Source organism: Oxyura jamaicensis, chromosome 5, assembly GCF_011077185.1.
Source record: "Oxyura jamaicensis isolate SHBP4307 breed ruddy duck chromosome 5, BPBGC_Ojam_1.0, whole genome shotgun sequence".
NCBI classification, from domain to species: Eukaryota; Metazoa; Chordata; class Aves; order Anseriformes; family Anatidae; genus Oxyura; species Oxyura jamaicensis.
This window is the reverse complement of record NC_048897.1, coordinates 16,945,493-16,965,603: the sequence shown is the minus strand read 5'-3', so window position 1 is coordinate 16,965,603 and position 20,111 is coordinate 16,945,493. Positions and strand designations below refer to the sequence as shown.

General features: G+C 39.1%; 2 protein-coding genes across 3 annotated transcripts in view; one reads left to right on the top strand and one right to left on the bottom strand.

Annotated features, from left to right (window-relative positions):
• Positions 1–2,350: 2,350 nt before the first annotated feature.
• SRP14 (signal recognition particle 14) lies at positions 2,351–5,993 on the top strand. Its single transcript, XM_035326583.1, has 5 exons — positions 2,351–2,430; positions 2,546–2,618; positions 3,428–3,540; positions 4,643–4,675; positions 5,100–5,993. The coding sequence occupies exons 1-5, from the start codon at positions 2,407–2,409 to the stop codon at positions 5,187–5,189; spliced, it is 333 nt and encodes a 110-aa protein (XP_035182474.1). The 5' UTR covers positions 2,351–2,406; the 3' UTR covers positions 5,190–5,993.
• An 836-nt stretch (positions 5,994–6,829) lies between these two features.
• Positions 6,830–20,111, bottom strand: part of EIF2AK4 (eukaryotic translation initiation factor 2 alpha kinase 4) — a 37,047-nt gene continuing 23,765 nt past the window's right edge. For both annotated transcript variants that reach the window (XM_035326578.1, XM_035326579.1), the window contains 14 exons: positions 19,652–19,768; positions 18,851–18,916; positions 18,173–18,343; positions 17,449–17,583; positions 17,220–17,327; positions 16,400–16,528; positions 15,254–15,340; positions 14,007–14,119; positions 12,359–12,417; positions 11,119–11,216; positions 9,827–9,895; positions 9,355–9,399; positions 8,208–8,332; positions 6,830–7,347 (listed from right to left, as the gene is read on the bottom strand). In XM_035326578.1, the coding sequence (XP_035182469.1) occupies positions 7,293–7,347; positions 8,208–8,332; positions 9,355–9,399; positions 9,827–9,895; positions 11,119–11,216; positions 12,359–12,417; positions 14,007–14,119; positions 15,254–15,340; positions 16,400–16,528; positions 17,220–17,327; positions 17,449–17,583; positions 18,173–18,343; positions 18,851–18,916; positions 19,652–19,768 (1,377 nt within the window). In that variant the 3' untranslated portion in view covers positions 6,830–7,292. The remainder of the gene's footprint in view (positions 7,348–8,207; positions 8,333–9,354; positions 9,400–9,826; positions 9,896–11,118; positions 11,217–12,358; positions 12,418–14,006; positions 14,120–15,253; positions 15,341–16,399; positions 16,529–17,219; positions 17,328–17,448; positions 17,584–18,172; positions 18,344–18,850; positions 18,917–19,651; positions 19,769–20,111) is intronic.

The window sequence follows — 20,111 nt, the reverse complement described above, 5'->3', positions numbered from 1 at the left end:
TGACATTCTGGCTTGAAAAACAGCTTCGCGATCAGGAAGATAAGCTACAGCAACAACAAAAATCCTCTGCTGCACTTATGGAAAGAAATTCAGCAAGTCAGTGAAGCTGCTGCTTTTATTAGCAGTGAGACCCAAATCTTTTCAGAAAAAAAAAAAAAAAAAAAAAAGGGGGAAAAAAAAAAGCTGATGAAACATAGATTTTAAAAATGTAAACTTTACACAATTCTAGAGTTCTGAGTCATAACAATAAGATCCTCTATTAACGGGGAAAGCCTTTCAATTTGTACAAAAGCAATCCCCGCACTACCTTGTGAAGAGGCAGAAATTGTGAGTAAGCTGAAAGCTGTGGCATTGCACAGTAATGACAGTTACAATATGTGAACATCTGTCAGTGCCTGCGCAGGGCACAGAGATGGTAGGGCTCCTCACTGTGTAATCTGTATTTTACTGACACCAAGCAACGTCAAGAGGAATCGAACAGTCAGAACTTCTGGTAGAAGTTTCTCTCTCTCTCTGTTTGCATACCTTGGTATATAAACTATTGTGAAACAAAGGCTCTCCAAAACTGTACATTTCTCAAAACTTCTCATGTTTTAGATACCTACAGTAAGTCATCTGTCACATACTGGAAACACACATGCTATACTTCAACAGGTTTTGAACAGTTGTCCCCTGCTTCCCTGTATTCCCTTTGTCTGGAACCTGTGGTCTCCCCACTTGTGGTTTGTTTTTCTTGCTCCTCTGCTCTGAAATACTTTCCTTCCTGAATTAGGAGTGTCTGTCTGTATTCAGAGAAATGTTTTCACAGTGGTTTCTGCCAGCATCCAGTGCTATCAGAAACCCTGGTATCACAGATTCCTTCAGGGAATCTACCTCAGTAGGCAGATGCCCAATACCTCTGTCTCAGATGCTGTAGCTACACAGCTACTGCTACCTCGATGGCTGGATTAGATTGGCCAGGACTATGTCGGCAGTGCCAAAGGCACGCAGAACACCAGAAGTAGCTCCCACTAGCGGGTGGTGATTTTTGTGCAGAAGAGGGGAAAGACTCCGTGGTGCTCATCCTACAAGAGTTAATGGGTTTTGTTGCATAAAGTGTTGAGAAAAACTATGTATCTTCCCTCATCTGTAGGAGAGAGGAGCTGTCCTACAGAAGAGAAAGGAGAATGGTTCAGGGCCACCCTAGAGTTCTCTGGTGAATTTGTGGGTCAGTATTTGGATAAGAGCTCTAGTCCCCGTGCTTCAGCTACAAGACCACCCATCTTCTCTTTTGGCGAGCATGACTGGAAATGCATTTCTTTTGGCTTCCAGTTTCTGTGACCATGGTAGTTTCCAAGGGAGTATGTTGCAATTGTTTAGTTTTTCCATTTCTGTTTTGCTTTCACAAGTTGCCTATAAAAATCTGCAACACCACTGCATTGTCCTCATTCAGGTCTCTCCACACAATGCAACCCTACTCTGGTATCTGACAGCACGACCTCTTGCAATTAGGAGTTTGTAAAGCCTGCTCCTGCAGCCCGGCAGGGTTGGAGGGAGTCAGCAGGGACACCTCGCATCCGTGGGCACTGACTGCGGGCTCCAGGGGCAGGGACCTTCCCTTTGTGAGACTGCCCGAGGCCTTGGCCTGTCAGTGCTTCTGCCCGCAGTGTTGTCGTCCTCTGAGAATGGCGGTTTTGGAACACTTAAACAACCTGTGTTTCTCACGTTAGTTTCTGTGAGATTTTTATGAGAAATAACCCGATTTGTATTTCTGAGGTCTTCCCTCCTCAGCTGCCAGTGCTACAGGTGAGGAAACGTCCCGAGGACAAAACACACACGGTGCGGGAAGGCAGCCTTGGGTCTTTGCTCTTCTTTGACTCCGAGCGGGCAGAGTTAATGATAAACGGGCAGGTTTCGGTAAGCCGTGGCCGTGTGGCGATGCCCCGGTGCACGGCATCCCTTGTGTGTGCGGTCACAGCTCCCCCTGCTGCCGCGCGGCTCGCGCCGAGCGGCAGCGAACGGCTGTGACAGCAGCGGGGACGTTGCGAGGACCGGGCGCTGCGGTGCCCAGCGGCTTGTGTGTGACAACCGAGCCGGGCTGCCGTGCCGGGCAGGCGGCACCTCCCCTGCCCAGCCGCCCGCCCCCGCGGCTCCTGCCCCTCAGCGCGGCCCCAAGCCGCAGCTCGCCCCTCACAGCCCCCCGCCCAACGGCCGTAACGGCCGCCAACGGCCAGCCCCGCCCCCCTCCCGGGGCTGACGTGGCGCTGCCAGGCGGCGGGGCGGGGCGGGGCCTCGAGGCTCGGCGGGCGCTGGCCCCGCCCCGCGCCCCGCGCCGCGCGTGCGCACGGGACGGACGTGCGGACGTCCGTGCGTGCGTGCGCGCGGCGTTTCCGGCCCGGCGGCGGAGCGTGGAGCGGTGCGGCTGCCATGGTGCTGCTGGAGAGCGAGCAGGTGCGGGCGGGCCGGGGGCCGCGGGAGGCCGCGGCTGGCTGCTGAGGGGCTCGGCCTGGGGCCGGGGCGGTCGGCGGCCCGCAGTCACGGCCCGCTGTGCTTCCTTCTCTTGCAGTTCCTGACCGAGCTGACGAGGCTGTTCCAGAAGTGCCGCACGTCCGGGAGCGTCTTCATCACGCTGAAGAAGTGTGAGTGCCGCGCCGTGACCGGGCCGGGGCGGCGGGTTACACCGGCACGGGGCGTGCTGCGGGACGGGCGCGCCGAAGTATTTAACGAGAGTCGGGGGGAAGGAGCAGCCCTGCTGGCTGCCAGGCTGGTAACCTTGAAGGAAGGTGTTTTTTTGAGTTGCACAAAGTATGAACGCTTTCTTATTACTAAGCAGTAATTGAAAATTTTTAGGTTTCTGGAAATGGAGATTTATGGTGTTGCTTTAATGGTCTTGTCTCTCTGGTTTCTGGATAGCTACCCGTGGATCCCAGTTGGACATAAAACTCTTTTACTGTGAGAGCAGTCAGTCATTGGAATCACGTCCCCAGGGATGTGGTGGATTCTCCAACATTTGAGACTTACAAGGTTCAGCCACGCAGGGTGTTAGGGGAATCCTGCCTAGGCCCTGCTTTTCCCATGACGAGTTGAACCAGATGGTCTCTGAGGTTCCTTACAGCCTGGGCTTTTCTATGGTTCTGGGATGAGTGCTGTAGGTTGAAATGCATTTGAAATGTACCGCTGCTGAAATGAGCGAGCGGTTCACACAGCGTGTCTGTGTACAGGTTTGTGTGCTTGTCCTGGGTTAGTCAGGTAGCTCAGGCAGCTCTAGTTTATGGGATTACAGATGAAGGGATCTGTGAATGGTTTCACAGCAATTCAGCTCAGATGGCCGGAAACTTCCAGGTATTTTTACAGATCTGCTCATGAGCAATTTTTAACACCTCAAGTCAGGAGGCATCCCATAATTTTTATCCAAATACAAATAAACATTCCCTGTATTTCAATACAGATGATGGCCGAACAAAACCAGTCCCACGCAAAGGCCATGTAGAAAGCTTTGAACCTGCAGACAATAAGTGTCTTCTCAGAGCAACGGATGGAAAGAAGAAAATTAGCACAGTGGTAAGTGACAACTTAGGGCTGGAATGATGAGCAGCCCTACCTGGCTTTCACGTAATGCCTCATGTTTTAAGTGAAGCTTGTCGTCCCGTGAATTTCATGAGAACTGCCCCCTTAATGTTACAGAGAAACCGTACAGTAGCCAAAAGCACAACTGAAATCTGGATGTCAAAGTGTTGCAGTTGCACTTTGTGGTGCAGATGGGGCAGTTACTTGGTTTCATTTTGTACACAGCAATTGGCTTCTAAATGGTGGGAGACTTTTTTCAGCAACCCTGGCTGTTGTGTTCTCAGACAGGTGGAACTGGAGGGAGGGAAGGAGGAAGCTGTTTCTAGGGTAGTGTGGGCAGAAAGAGAGAAAACAGTGGCAGAACCTGCAGCGTGAGGACAAACGGTGTCTCTAAGGAGAAGAAAGGTCCTGCAGTCAACGTTGGCTGACAGAGGCGGCTTCTTGGAGACCTCAGTGGAATTACTGAAGGTTATTGCACCCTGTCAAACAACTGGACGTTGCCTGACTGTGAAACAATAGGAAAGGGATTTGTGTTTCTTGCCAATAATACATAGGCATGGGGTAGACTTTCTCACTTAGCATACCCAGTTTTCTTTCTTATTTATGGGGCTATTTATATTTCAGGAGCTGTTAACTTTAGAAGTTGAGAGCCTGATGAGTTTCCTTTGAATGAGAGACTGAAAGAGGCTTTAGCTGACTTCAGATCTTCTTAGTGATGTAATCCAAGGAAAAAATGTTGCTTTGAGAAATAGTGGAGAGAATCTGGGCTGTAAAGTTTCCTACTGGAATTTGCGTTTCAACATCAATTAAGTTCTGGCCCTGCAGTGAAATAAAACCTTCCTTAGAATGTTTCTGCACGTTCTTCCTGTTGAAAACACCCAGAATTGGGAAGAACAGCCTTCAGAAGATTTGCTTAGTCTAATAAGGAGTGAGGCGTTACGCCGTGTCAGTACAGCCTGGGTACTGCTGTCACAGGCTGATCCAGCTGCTGCTAAAAACATGAGATGGTCCCTGGTGTGAAAACATGTGCTGATATTTTAGTTTGTAATTTTGAAGCCAGTGTTTTTGTGGTTAACCTCTACTATTACTTTTGTAGGTGAGCTCAAAGGAAGTAAACAAATTCCAGATGGTAAGTTTTGTATGCCTTATCTTCCTTTTCTGTACCTACTGGGGAGTAGTCAGTAGGAAGCAGTGGACTGGTGTGACTGAGCTGAATCAATGCTGAACTGCCACACAGGTTAACCTTAGAGTGCACGCATTAGTGGAAAACAAAATCCAGTTCTGTCTTACCTAACTTTCTGCATTGGCTTAGAAACAATAGTTTCCCAGTGCAGTAGTGTAAAGGCATGTGGAGAAGGGCTCGGGTTGGAAGGGACCTTTAAGATCATCCAGTTCCAACCCCCTGCCAGGGGCAGGGATGCCACCCACGAGATCAGGTTGCCCAGGGCCAGTAACTGAGAAAATTAAGATACATATCCATGAACAGTAAGTGATGTTATCTCTAGTATATTGTTAGGTGTTTGCTCTGTTAATGGTTCTAATTTTTGTTTCAGGCATATTCTAATTTGCTGAGAGCTAACATGGATGGCTTGAAGAAAAAGGACAAGAAAAGCAAAAACAAGAAGAGTAAAGCAACACAGTGATGGAACAGCATACTTCCGTCACTGCAACAGACTTGACCCTTGCTCAAAGCAAAGTCCATTTCTTTTTGAGTTACCACTTGTCTTTGGCTTTCCTTCCAGCAGGATACTGGGATGTGATCAGTACTTTTGTTTAAATTGAAAGCAGGAGATGCTTTCTGTGGGGTGTTGTATGGCAGGAGTATTTACAGGGTTATACCAAAATAGCTTTACACTCGTCTGCCAACTAGTTTTGTACTTATACTGCTGTTTGTTTTGTATTATGCAAGTGGGCAGTGTAAAAACTATCTGGGGGATAACAGAGGGTGAAGAGAAGTGCACAGCACCATGGGCAAAGTGAGACTGGAACACAAGTCTCAGGGGGAGATGCCCAGTTTTATAGATAAGCCTTGGTAGTACTAGGGAAAGTGGGTGCCAACCTATCATCCAGGAACAGCAGCTTTCCTGTTTGTCGTATTTTGAGGGCCATGTTTATATGATGCAGTGCAGATGCCTCAAAGGCAGCCAGTCCCGTGCTTGAGCTCTCAGCTCAAAGGCTCTGCCTTTACCCTGTGCTGATTCAGCTGTGCTGATCCTGGCTCAGGGTGGGAGAGTGCAGGACTCTGCATCACGGTCCCAGCAGGCATAGCTTAAGAATGCTCATGTCACCTGAATGTTTGTTTTTTTAAAACTTCATCCTTCAACGTATTCAGGGATCTGGATTTCCCCATCTTCGCATCTTAAAGTAGCTCCTTCATATGAGCAGATGTAAAAGGTGAATACTTACTTGTTCCTATTAAACACAATGAGAAATGGATTTGGTTGTAATGACTGCTGTGACGTGTCTTGCTAACGATAGTTGTCTGTACTGTTAGGACTGACCCTCTCCCAGCATTACTTCTGTGCATTGCTGTTGCAATGTTGGCAGTTCTCAGATGTTTTGGGGTTGTCTTCAAAATTAGCTCTTTGCATATTTTAACGTTCCTCTTCGCTACAAGAAAAAAGGCTGCAGAAGAAGTGGGTATTTCTTAATGCAGTGGGCCTGCAGTACTGAAGACAACCTTTTGTGATAAGAAAAAGAAGCATGAGCAAGGTACTGGTTGGGGAGAGAGGGTAAACAGCAGTCTATGTGAAGAAATATTTTTTTTTGCATATTCACTAATACGAAATATTTACAGCAACTAAGGCTGCTGTAATTCATTTTTACATTTGTTTAGATTTTTTACTACTGTGTTTGTATTACAACTTAATTTTAACTATATAGAGTGGTAATTCTAAAAAGCATTGACTGGGAAGCTGTAGCTTCAAGGAAGTAATTCTAAGATTCCTTTCATTATTTTCATGTCGTCAAATGCAAACTTAATCTGACAATCCACGTGAAGGAAGCTAGTTCAAAACTGTAGTTATGCCCCTAAGCACATGCAGGTTATTCTTTCTCAAGTCTTACCTTGAGGGCCTTTTGGTCCGGGACAAGTCTGTGTCCTGTATCAGGTTTTATTTTTGCCTCCCAGGAAGCAGCTGTTTGATTTGAATGCAGACGTGTGGGGATGGGACAAACACAGGCAACCAGGTTTGCACAACTCTCAGCTTGATGTCTTTTACTATTTTTTATATTGAGATTGAAGATTAAGGCAGCAGTTTAAAAAAAGAAAAATCACAAAACCTTGTAATACGTACTTCAAAAGGCTTAGTAGCCAAATCTTTTATTACACAAAGCCCTTCCTCAAAAAAGTTTAAAAGTGTTTTAGAGTTGAAGATAACTACATCTCTAATCCTTGAACTGAGATGCTCATTTCAGCGCTATTGCATATGGACATACAAGGCATTCTGAACTGTATTAAAAAAAAAAAGTCAATTTATACCTGGCACAGCTAATAATCTCTCTTGCAACGTAATGGTGCAAGAATTACACAGTAACACATCTCTAGCTGTAGTCAGACTGTTCCTTAATTACCTATAAAACATTTCACTTTTTGGAATAAATTTACAGTTTTATATTACACATGAAATTCAATCTGGACACTTAAAAAGGCTGCCTGTCTTGCTTTAAGACAACTTTATGAAATTCCTTTGTGCAAAACACTATTGTCTATTAGTAAAAGCATCCCAGAAAAGATGCTTACAGCACTAAAACAAAACCTTATATTCGTCTCGATAACTGTACAGGATGAGAGCAGGAACCCTGCAAAGGGAACAAAAAGTTTGTTTTAAAACTTTGAAACTACAGATTAAAAATCTATAAAACATATGGCAAATCATGGCACTAAGCTAACAGCAAAGATTCCGTAGAAAAGCAATAGCTTTAGTTCATCTGCCTGTCACTACAATTTTTCCCTTTGTTCCCTTTCTATTTATCTAGTCAATTTAATTTTTGAAGGCTTATGCCTGCACACAAAACATAAAATGGGAAAGGAAAACAGACACACCCAACATTGTAAGGAGTAACATCAGTATGTAGTAATGGGGTTCTGATGCTCACAGGTTTGGAAGTCATAGGAAAGAAAACGCTTCATTTAGTATTTCGTTGCCTTAGTAAACATTAGGAGATAAAGCAATTTTGGTGCATGCACTGCATTTGCTTGAAGCTGGGCAGTCTCTCAGCTTCGCCAGATTGCCATCACGTTCCTTCAAAACAGGAGGAACTAAAATGCACTCAATTTTAAGTGTCCCTCCCATGAGAAAAGAGGATTATTGCATAGTAGAATACTGTAGTATATTTGGATGTATATATGTTTACTATTTAGTTGTTTGAACAAAGTAGTAAACGAAAACATAGTGGGAGTATGTTTTAGATTTTCTTCAAAAGGTGTACAAAATGCAAAATTCAGATTACCACAAGCGAGGATTAGATGATGTTAACTTTCCATTTTGTTTCATGTTAGCAAAAAAATAGTACTCAAAGAAATACATACGTACTTCCTAATTTTTTTTTTTTTTTCCCCTCAGGGAGAGGGGAGGACAAATTAAGAGCAGTTGGTTAAATGAATTTCAAATTCAGGAAACAATGAGATGCTTTATGTACCTAAAAGAACTTAAATTTACCTCTTTTCCATTTTGATACTGTAAATTTCATCACAAATTGCTTGCAGATATGAACATCTTTGTTTTGGCCATCGTGACATCAGTTGTCTCACAGTAGCATCAAAGGCTTGTCTGTCTCCATCAAACTGGGAAAAAACGGACAAGGAACTGTAAAACAGTACTACATTCTCCAGCGAAGGAAATACTTCTCCCGGTAGGATTCAGCCTTCTGAACACTGTCTAACATCAATACCCCTTAACTAAATGGAGTATTAAAAGGTTTTAAACGTTACTCATGTAAGTGCAACTTGACTTTATTTAGAAAAGGTATTAAGAATTGAGACATGTTAGTGAGCAGTTTCTTAAGACAATTTATAGATGCTGGGTGAAATATGAGAACTTTAACATACGGGCAGTGAAAAGGGAATGATGCAAGCTGATTGTGTGCCTGCTCCCTTTTCTAAGTAGGAGGTGATGAACACTCTCAGATTTGTGTAGACTGGACGATACAAGTATTTTGAAAATTTCTGATGTTTCACTGAGGTCTAGACAAATACTGCTTCAGAACAACACATACAAGGTATGAAAGTGAGTATTAAATCTAAATCAATTTCCAGGCAGGATGTCAGTGGTATTTTTGGAGGGGTGGGAGATTTCCACCTCAGATAGGAATTTCTGACTTCAAGTGCTCTCTTTGGAGGAGGTAAAGAGCTTTGTCTTCAGGGAAAATAAAGAAGAAAACCCAACAATCACGTAGCTTATGATTTTTTAAAGGGGTCAATATAATACTTATGTATCCTCTATCTTCACTCATCTGGCTGCACTCAAACTAATTGCCTCTATTTTGGGGCCCTCCTTCATTAACAGCTTCAGGAAACACTTTTGCTGAAACCACCCGTTAAAGCTTACTGGTTTTGAAAAATGCACAGTGAGACTTAATTTCAGGTAACTTCTGGGAAAAATCCAGAGTTTTGGATTAGGACCTCCTACTGGTGTCTTCTGTAACTAGGGAATTTGACCAGAAGATTTTTCTAACTTCATTCAAGCAATCTGAGTAAAAAGTCCTTTCAAGTTTTAACACTTCAATGGGTAAATTTTACATTCAGCTTCATTAGGAACAAAACTTATAATCTGTTGTTCAATTAAACTATAATACTTAATTGCTTACCTCTAATAATAAGAAGTGTATCACAGTTTCTTTCGGCAGATCTACCTGCAAAAATACCATCAAGAAATCCAATATTTAACAGTTATTCTAGGATTGGTTTGCCAACTGTAGATGGGTTGTACTAAAGGGAGTCACTTTTTGAATTCCAAGGAAGCATTTGTGCTGACAGCACTGGGAATATGCTAAGGTTTTAAGCAGTTTAAACAAACTGTTCATGATAGATTGCATTATGGAACGTTCAAAATAGGCACAGGCAAACAGGAAATGTTTCTTGAAAAGCATATATCATTTAGAGTCCTCTGTGATGTGATCAGCAAAGTCTAAAAGCCACATGCAAAAGCTGGGTTGGTTTAAATGTAAGAGCAAATCTAGCAGGAAAGTGAGGCTATTGGTAGTAACGTGTTACAGGTAACAACTGCATCATCCAATTCAATTACAAATCTGAGATTAAAGCTTTTGCCAAAGTACTTACCGCTAAAATTTCAATCTCACTTGTTTTCTGTTGCAGGCTAGAAATGAATGTCTGAAGCCTTGTTTGTACCTGCCAACAAAAGATGGGCAAAAATAAAATTCACTGGTTCTGTGACCCAGGCTGGGAACACTTGTTTTCTGTTTCATAGGTAGGAGAACAGAAGAAGCTGATTCTAGCACAAGTTGTATACGTACATCATATTTAAACTAAAATTCACATTAAATATAATTTTCAGTAACAAATCCACAACAAACTTGCATGAGTAGACAGGAAGGAGATGGGCTGCACCACTCCTGCAGCAGTAATAAAGATCTGGTAATACTGGTATTGTGCTAAAGCAGACTGAACTGCATGTTACATTGTGAAGTCTCATGTATGTACTTAAAAAAGCTGCTTTGTGGGCCTTAGATAACTTTTCAGAAGCAGTGAGAACCTAGGACTGGATACGTTGAATCATCTATAGCTGAAGAGGAATGACTGATTTGAAAGCGTGCTTCGAAACAAAGCATGGCTTGTTCCTCTTACCACTTTTTGCAAGGCAAGCTATAGAAGTTCTGCAAAGGTAGCATTTAACAGAAATAGTTGTAGCCATGCATTAAAATTGTCTTGTACCATGGAAAGATGCTTTTATTAAAAAATTGAAAGCAGTAACCCTGTTTAGCTCAAAGAATACGATCCACTTCTTTCTTTGGGTTCAAAGAAGTATTTACAGGGGTCTTTTTTGTTGCACCCATGAATTTGGACTGTAAAGGGGTTAAGATTACAGTTCTGTTTTACTATGTACTCTAAGTATCTTGAAGCCACTAACCCTAAATAAGCAAACTGGCATTTGCTTCCACAGTATCATTTCATCTTTCTACCTTACTGTAACTGCTGTATTTTAGTCATTTTTAAAAAATCTGCAGTATTTCTCCTTAGTCTTTTAGTTTGTGGCAACATAATGAAATATATGTGTTACAAACATACTGCAAATGAAAACCATGCTGAACTTGCACCTTTAGCATGCAGGTATTTATAAAAAGTGGCAAATTGCAGAACCATTTTTCCTACTAGAGTAGGATTTCTAATACATGATCATAGCTGAGCCACAACAATGTCACAGATAACCCCCTAGATCCTAAATATTATTTTCAAAAAATTCTTCTTCGACTTCAACTGTTTGTGTTGTTTATAGTCTGTTTTATGAATAAGAACAAACAGGATGCATTTGTCTAAGGTGATAATGAAAATATAAATTCTGACATTCCTTAAGTTCTAATGATTACTTCTTAATAGTTATTGGATGTATGTACCTGAACTTCTTGACGCCGCCTGGCACTGGCAGATAATTTTTCAGGGGCTAAAACACTAACTTTAGGCACTGCAAGAGTTCCATGCGATTCAAACACACCTAAAATGCAAGCATACAGTTTTAGATTATATTCTTTCTTTTAACAAAAAGTAGCAAGAAACAGAAAAATTCACAAATATTAATATGCTTAACATTTACTGTAGTATTCAAAAAGGTACTAAAAATACTGTCAAGTAGATAGGATCGTGAAATGTGCATGTAAATTCTTAAAATGCATACATATGACTCTGAAAGACTTTCTAGGTATAAAAAAGTGGTATTTTAAAACAGCGTTCTCTGAAACTAATAAAAAGTTTCAAATGACTTACAGAATTTACAAAAGAATGTAGCAGACATAGTATCAAAAAAGAAAAGCTATTACGAGATTAAGGCAACTACTTGCCTCTGTCCCATAGAAAAGTTGATGACAAAACAAATACCATACCCACAAGCTTCCCCAGACAACAGCAATTAAAATTTGAAATGGTTTATTTTGAAATCCAAATCGACACTTCAGGTAATCACAAAAACAAAATAACAAAAAAAAAAAACACCAAACCAACAAAGTTAAGCATGGCAGCGTTCCTGACTTTCAGGCAAGAAAAAAACGTTTGTTTAAAAACAAACAAACTCAGATACTAAACATGTACTTACTGAAATACTGAAGTAATTATCAAAATGCCAAACTATAAAAAGTATTTAATATTATTTATTTTTTAAACACAAACTTCTACTTTCAGGCTAAGCAGTGCAAATAAGTACCTATAAATGCACAGTTATTTTCACATGAAGAAGAAAAACCTTGGAACGGTAATTCAATGTGCATGAGTTAATGCAGTCACAATCACAGGTTGACATTCATTTTTCATCAAGATAACATTTAATTTCTTCACTTAAAATGCTCATAGTTTTTGGCTTTTTCCCCCTTCTCACTAACTGTATCAATGAATGCTTATATCAGGCTTGTTCTGTCTGTTGGTCTGAGCAGTTAATACTTTGGAGAAAATTTCAGTTTTAGATGGCGTGGAACAAAATTTGAGAATGGGGGAAATACCTCTAACTGAATGTGCTGCATTTTTAGAAAGCATTTTCCTACCCTGACCTTGGTAATATTTTTAAAAATTATATTCCAGCAAGAATTTCTTATAAAACCTGTTTTAAACAGAAAGAGAAATAATTTTGTATGTTCAATAGCTAAATACCTGAAATATTAGCAAATGATCCCTTTTGATTTGGTACTGAGAGATTATCTGATGTTTCTCTAAAAATAAACAAAGACAGTTAGGGAAGCAAATTAACAATAACAAAGGCATGCTGTAATACACATGGTTCCAGACTATCATACAAAAATATACTTATTTTAATCCAACAGATTAAATCTGTGTTATATTCTGGAACAGACAGGATAGCCTACAATTTACAGTACTGAGGTATTAGGCCCAGCAAACTCCATAAACAATTGTATTGCTGTTGTATTGGACTACTGCTGGCCAGCAATCCAGCAATCTTTGGGTTTCCTGTGGATACAAAAAACTGTGCTCCCCATCATTCAAGGGTGATTTTAATCCCAATACCAGAATATTATGAGAATATTGTCTTTATATTAATCTACAATGTATAGATTTCTGAGAGATTATACTAAAGTATCAAAGTAATATTTGAGATCAGAGAAATTAAAAGAAACTTTCAATTATTTGAATCCATTTACTTTCCATATTCAGGATTCATTAGGGGAAAAATTTGCCAGTGTTATGATCATAATTATTTCAAGTTCTTTGTTTAGAATTACCAATTTATTTTTCTCTGTATGTTCTGTTCTCAGGATTTAGATATAACTTTTAGAAAGTATGCCTTTCTTTCACAACTTCTAATGGATCCTTGTAGATCTGTCACAAAACACGAGGATAAGGTTAGTTGCAAAGTTAAAGGCTAAGACTGGCAGAGGCCAGATAAAGAATTCATAGCTGGCTAGCAAGAGGTATCACCCAGCTGTACACTCTACATTTGAGTTAAGCCTTTCCCAGCTTAAATATTTCCTTTACTGTTAAGTCTATTCAGGAGTATGGGTATCAAATCTGTTGGTTTATTCATACAACCTAGAATTCAGAAACTGTCTGTTCCTGCTGCCACTACATACATGTGTATGTACACACACATAATGCAGATACATGAACATGTATAGATGTGTGTGTAGTTTTATAAGATATATATGTATCTAAAACATACCTTAACATATCTGTATCTTAAACAACTGTACTATTTAAGCGCACCAGTGTGGCTGTAGTAGCCATTCCTGTGATTTCTGTGCTTAGTTCTATTTGTCAGAGTAAACAGTAATTTTAACAAACATAGGGTACTGCTGTGTACCCCAAGTCTTTGGCTAGGTGTTACTGTCACTTGTGCCAGCCAAGGCGTGCGGGAGTCACATCTTCATTTTTACCATATCAACACTGCCTCAGAATGAAAGGGACTTGCTGCTTTCATCCTTCAATTACACAGTGCACGAATGTAAACAACTTCTGTTCAGTAACGGGGACTTGCAGGCAGTCATGCCATACAAACAGTACTGCTATTCTAGTAGCATTCCAGCTGGATGACCACACGGTCTTCTAACTTGTGAAGGATGTCTGAATGTAACAGCTACTAGGAAAGTCAATCTCTTAATCTTAATGAAATTCTATAACCAAGCTTTTTGCTTTCTTTTCCCCTCAAAAGGAACTCATCAAAGTTCTTGTTCCTTACTGAATAAAATCAAGGTTTAACTGGGCGTATCTAAAAAAGTATTTCATTTAGAAAACAAACACTTGTGTCTAATTTTGACTATTCATGTACATGTGTTTTGCTACTTACCTACTACATCTTTCATCACAGATTTTAGTTTTCATTTTCTGGATCAGGTGATCTAATAAGTCAGATTCAAAAATCCTTTTCTCCGTCTGTCTGTCTTTCTCAAAGGATTTCACCTATGATGTATTTCAGTGATTCTTAACATTGTTGATTCTTAAAATAGCATATGAATAAACTTCTCAAATTTAATCAAAACCAAACTGGATTATTCACCCATTAAAGGTGAAGCAGTCAAAGGAGGAAGTTGTCATCATTACCAATCAATCACTGCCAGTTAAATCTTTGATTTTATATATTTTTTTCCAACCAATTTCCTCTGCATTCCCAAAGCTTGAACTATCTTGTCCACTTGTATCTAATATGTGACAAATAAAATTTAACAAATTGGTTCTTAGGTGCAAATACTGTATTAATAAAAGCATATTTGGTTTGGGCCTTTTTTTTAAAATTAAGGAATTATGTTAGAATTAGGCTTGCCTTGCAGTTTGCAAAGATTATACTCAAACATTCAAAACTTAAAATAGCTGCTCCATCTTTACTGGAAAGAGATTAACCAGTCACAACAGCATTCATCTCATTAGCATGTTCTTTGTTGATTTTGCTTCAATAAAGTCATATTTAAAATAACACTCTGTAATAGTCCCGTAGAAGACAAACACATATTCTCATAATCAAAATCTACTTCTTCATATAGTTATTGCAGCTATTTGTTCTCTCTGGTACAATGAGAAGGCAAGTGATTAACAAGTAAAAATTATTTTAGTAATTCACATTAACTAGATGACATGGCCATGCCATCTCCTGTCAAATGATCACTTTTTTCCATCAAAGAATGAATTTTAATTAAAAGAGATCTTTTTTTCCCAAATGATCCAGAATCAAAGATATTGTATAACTTTTGACTTCTAAGAAGGTACCAAAACTAAAGGCTGCATAGCAGATAGAGTACAGACGGTGATAGATAATTCATGTTTTAACACAGTCCTATCTTTCTGTCTTAACCTTAACGTACAGTGAAGAACAGCATGGTTCAGACTCTTTGCATGTTTGAACAACACTGCAGTGAGGGATAAAAAGCTGGATTTTTCACAAGAACTTTCTGGTACTTAACCAAACCAATGTTTACCTGAATTCCATCTATTTAAATGTTTTATAGAAAATGTAATGTTCACGATCTTAACAAAATAAATAAATGTAAAACAGACTATCAGTCTGAAATACCACTGGACATCCTCGGCTACCATGCTTACCTTAACATGACTTCCTTCTTTATCTGACACAAGAGCCACATATGTAATCCCAGAGCATCGGCAATATTCCTGCAGTTCCTCCTGGGACTGAAATGGAAAGAGGGGAAGGAGAATGGAAATTTGACAGGTTATAAAATTATCACATATGTAATCAATGTCTTCTGTTTTCAATTAGAATAACTCCATACACCGCAGTTACACTGAATATAAATGCTTCTGAGTGAGGAAAGCTTTATTAACAAGTCCAGGAGGTGAAACCTCATTTTGGATTGATATATTCACCCAATGTTCCTTAAAAATTGAAATTGAAGTCTACACTAGGCAATCTGAATGCCTAAGCCCTGCAGTCCTAGTTCCCATGTGGAAAGACTATCTGGATCGGCCTCATGGGCAAGACGTGCTCAGCGGCACAACCACTGTCCTAGCTACAGTAAACTGCTACTTCCTCCTTGCCAGCTGTCCTCACAAAGGAAGCACAAGTAATGCAGGACAAGTGAAATGTAGTCGAGTCTCCTTCCAGCATGGATAAAGATGCAAGAACCGTCTGCAGAGCACAGCTGCCTCAGTGTAGACTTAGCCTGTCATGCATTTCAACAGATTTAGGAGATTCTTTGTACCAAGAAGATCTATGAAGAATCTGTGAAGGGTCTGTGAAGACAGTCTATGGAGATCTGCTTTGCTAGCATCTTCATCTCACCTTATTACCTTCACTCATACAAAACACGCTTCTGTCTTGAAGCATCCTCACCTCACTCAAAATGAGGCCAGTTAGCTCTGATTTAAATTGTTATGTGACTTCCCCCCTTGATTTCAACAGGCCTTGGATTCTGCACTCAGGATCTATAATGGGGAAGGTCACTTAACTCCCCTGTGCTCTGAGATGCACATAATGATCCTCCAACACATTTTTAAAGACTGGGAGCTAGAGAGGAAGAGCACTGCAGGGCCAGTGAGACCTTCTTAACATTACTGCATAACATAACCTTCATAACATAACCTGCATAACCTTCTTAAAATTACTGCATAACACTCTGCATTCTCAGTTTTATGAGTTGGTGATCCAAAAAAAAAAAAAAAAGATGGTCTCAGCCCGTGTTAATCTTAGAGTAGAGCAATATAATTAACACACAGAGAAAGAAATTCTACCTGGGACCAGTCGTACATTATTTCAGCTGGAATTCCTGCAGTCCAGAGTTTCTGAACAATATTGATAGCTCTGCCCATGGACATCTGTCCAACGCTTACAACCAGCAGGTCACATGAGCTGACAGAAATCTGAAGGAAAAGTGAAAACAAAGGGGACAATAGTAACCACCAGACCTCCTTTTTACCTTCATAAGGCAGTTAAAGTAACAAAGAAGGATATATATACTAACATTTTTCAGAATGCATCAACCTGAAAAGAGGGGTTAGATCACCTCTTTTTAGAGCCACCATACTCCTAAGCATGTTTAAAAGATGCTGAAGCTTAATCTTTGACAAAAGGCAACTGCACGTCCTGCCAAGTATCCTAGCCATTTTGGTTCTTCTCATTACGCTTAGCAATGTTAATTTATTCTTATAAATAAAAGTTAGTAAAACACACATTCCACAACCAAATGGAACTGTGACATATAGAGTCTGTTTCCTTAAGATTCTTTCCTTGTAGGGGCAAAGTAACAATAGCTAAATATCAACAGTTGTAATTTTTCATCTGAAACAATGCTCAGACTGAGAAAAATGTCTCATCTGAATTAAAAATCAAAGGGTATAAACCTGAACATCAGATGTTCCCCTTACTTTATTAAATAATGCTATGTAGAGAGAGACAGAAGAAAACAAGTCATCTTGATGTTTTCTGCCTATTTCAGTATGGTATTTTGGAACACTCCTGCATCTCTTATTTTTTGCCTATCTGTGGTTACAACTAGGTTACTGAGCAGTCAGGAGTAAGCAAACAACCACACCTCCCCAAAGCCAAACTTACAGAATCCTCCATACTGGAAACAGCAGCAGTTATTTTGTCTATAGCTATGCTGACTCCAACAGCCGAAGGAACTGGTCCTACTGTCTGTGGCCCTCTAAACTGTGGAATCTCAAAACAAGACATAAATAAAGTAGAAGAACCAGTTATCTTTGGAAAATGTCAAAAAGGTTTTTCATCTTTTTCATGTTCTTCTTTTCATCTAAACTCATTAAAAGAGATGTGCACATACCAGATGATCATATCTGCCCCCTGCAGCAAGAATTTCAGGCACAGTTCTTTGTCTTCTTTTGATGTATGCTATAAACTGAAAGATAATACCATTGTGTTGCTGTATTTTGTAAACTAGTCCCAGATTTATAGAAACCTGTAAAAATAAAAATGAGTCAATGAACAAGTCCTGTACCAATATTATTTGTTAATGTAATTCATTTGCTTTTAGCAGCATGTATTGACAACACTGTTCTCACATTAGGAAGACATATGGAAACACTATCTCCAAAATTAAAAATACAATACAATTAAAATACAAAATAAAAAATACAATACAATTAAAAAGAGCGAAATAATGCTTTAAGCTTAATGCATCACAACAGAACTGTAACACGAACTCCAGCAAGCCTCAAGGAAAGTGGAAGGGCATGCCTTCAGTAATCAGCTTTCTGCATTTAAAAAATATTTGTAGTTTATTTCAAAATTTAAAATTTCTTTACGCTCTGGGTAATGACTTCAGTCTTTGCTGGGAAGAAAATCTCTGTGCAGTTAAGATAATAATTGATCCAGAGACTTATTCTTAAAATGCATCTCAAAATCAATGCCAATATTATTACTTCTCATCAAAAGATATTTTGGTGTGCTTTTTCTACTCTAACATATCATTATTTTGTTTCTTGACAAATTACATGGCCCAGTAGCCTACAAAACAACAAACTTATTAGCAGAGTGTTTTTACAAACCTGAAGTTTTATTCCAAGTTGCTTTAACAGAGCAATTATTTCCTCTAGATCCTTCATGCCATGCTTCAACAGCTGAGTCACACCTGGCTTTTGTTTTATCGTTGTGTTTAAAAATGGAAATACATTATTTGCTTCTCCCTTCTGCTCAATGAATTTGTAGAGTCGAGAAAGCTAAAAACAAAAATCAAATAAATGTATGGATAGCACGACTGACAGTGCTCATAACAGGTCACATTAAAATAAAATATACATATTTGTCTGTGTGAGTGAAGTATCGGCCATTTTTTCCCCTTGTTTCTCCTAGCAACTTATCAGAGCATCCAGAAGTCAACCTCAACTCTCTTGAGGCAGACTTGCCAACAACTGCAGACAATTTATTTTTTTTAAAGTTTCTTTCGTTTTACTACATATCACTCTGTACAGTGTTCCATTTACCATTTTACTACTTTCATAACACAAAACACGTTTAGAGAAGACGGATGCGTGGAAAGTAGCAATACTGTCTTCAAGAGAGAGCAGAGAACAAAATCAGACCAGTTTCAAAGAGACTAATCTATTCTGGACAGGGAACTTAACAGTTGATTCTTCTCACTCTGGTCGAATAAATTTCAAAGTCAGTATAATATTCTGACTTATGGCAAGTTTCAAGTAATTTAACAGTGAATTAAAATTACTTACACTATTAGATGAGAGAGATAGATTACAGAATTTGGCTTCTACTTCTCTTTTAGTTAGCTTTTCAGTCTGCAAGAGAAACAGATGCAAACATATTCAAAACAACTGGGTTACAACAAACAGTATTAGTGCTGAGAAGAATTAAAACATAACTTTCCAATTCTTTTAATTAAAGGTTGTATTTACCAACTTCAATTATACTTGTAAAGAGTGAAAATGATAAATAACAACACACTTTCCACTTATCTCTTAGTGAGGTCATATTTGGCTTGGTTCAAGAAACATACCGAAGTAAAAACTACCAATTTCTGTTGAAAAGCACCTCTGCATAAATGAATACAAGAATGTTTATGCAAATTAATACAAACCCAAAAAGAATAAATTTGAAAAATTAAAGAATAAAAGTAAAGAATTAAGAAACATACATTTTGTTGAAATTTAAACACTATCTTAATTATTCAAATGAATTTAACCTATTTTCTCTGCATGGTGGAAAAGACCAAAATGTTAATAATACACATTTTGAAATTTTTATTGAACGGCCTACCAGTTCTTAACTATACAGGTGAATAATTCTCTCATAAATACAAATTTTAAAATTATCTTAAAGCACCCCAATCTAGAAGTAACAGAAAAGTTATTAATCTAGTTTTACAGCACAAGGATAGCGAGCTATTTTAAGTATCAAAAAGATGTTCCTTGTTATGCTGATAATGCTCTGTTCCTCATTTTTATAAATTGCTCCACTAAATGAGATAACCTAAGTGATGATTACAAAGATTAGTTTAATATCCAATATCTTACCACAGCATCATATAAAATTATGTAAACTTGATTGAGTTTATCCTCTGGTATCCCACAATGCAGAAGTATAGCTTTCAGTAAGGAAGTATGGTTCAAATAAATACTGTAATTTCTTTCCTAACAAATGGGGGAAAAAAAAGAAAGAGAGAAAGAGAAAGAAAGAAAGAAAGAAACAATCAAACAACAAAAAATGTTTTATTAGCACTCTAATTCGCTTAAACAAACAAACAAAAAAATCCACTACAAACACCCCTAAATGCATACCAACAAAGATGTTTCTTAAACTTTTAATAACTTCTCCCATTGTTCAAAAGTAACTCCAGACTTCTTCCATCACACCTTACCTTCCATTTATAAATAAAGAATGGCAAGGTCTGTCCCATTCTACAGTAATCACTTGCCTGACAGAAGACAGGCATTATTTCGATGGCACTGTAAGGATTCAATTAGTATTTATGCT

Excerpts from the sequence above, each read along its gene's own strand:
- SRP14 (XM_035326583.1), top strand. The coding sequence starts at position 2,407 with ATGGTGCTGCTGGAGAGCGAGCAG. Across the intron at positions 2,619-3,427 it reads CTTCATCACGCTGAAGAAGT|ATGATGGCCGAACAAAACCA; the intron begins GTGAGTGCCGCG and ends ATTTCAATACAG. Across the intron at positions 3,541-4,642 it reads AGAAGAAAATTAGCACAGTG|GTGAGCTCAAAGGAAGTAAA; the intron begins GTAAGTGACAAC and ends TTACTTTTGTAG.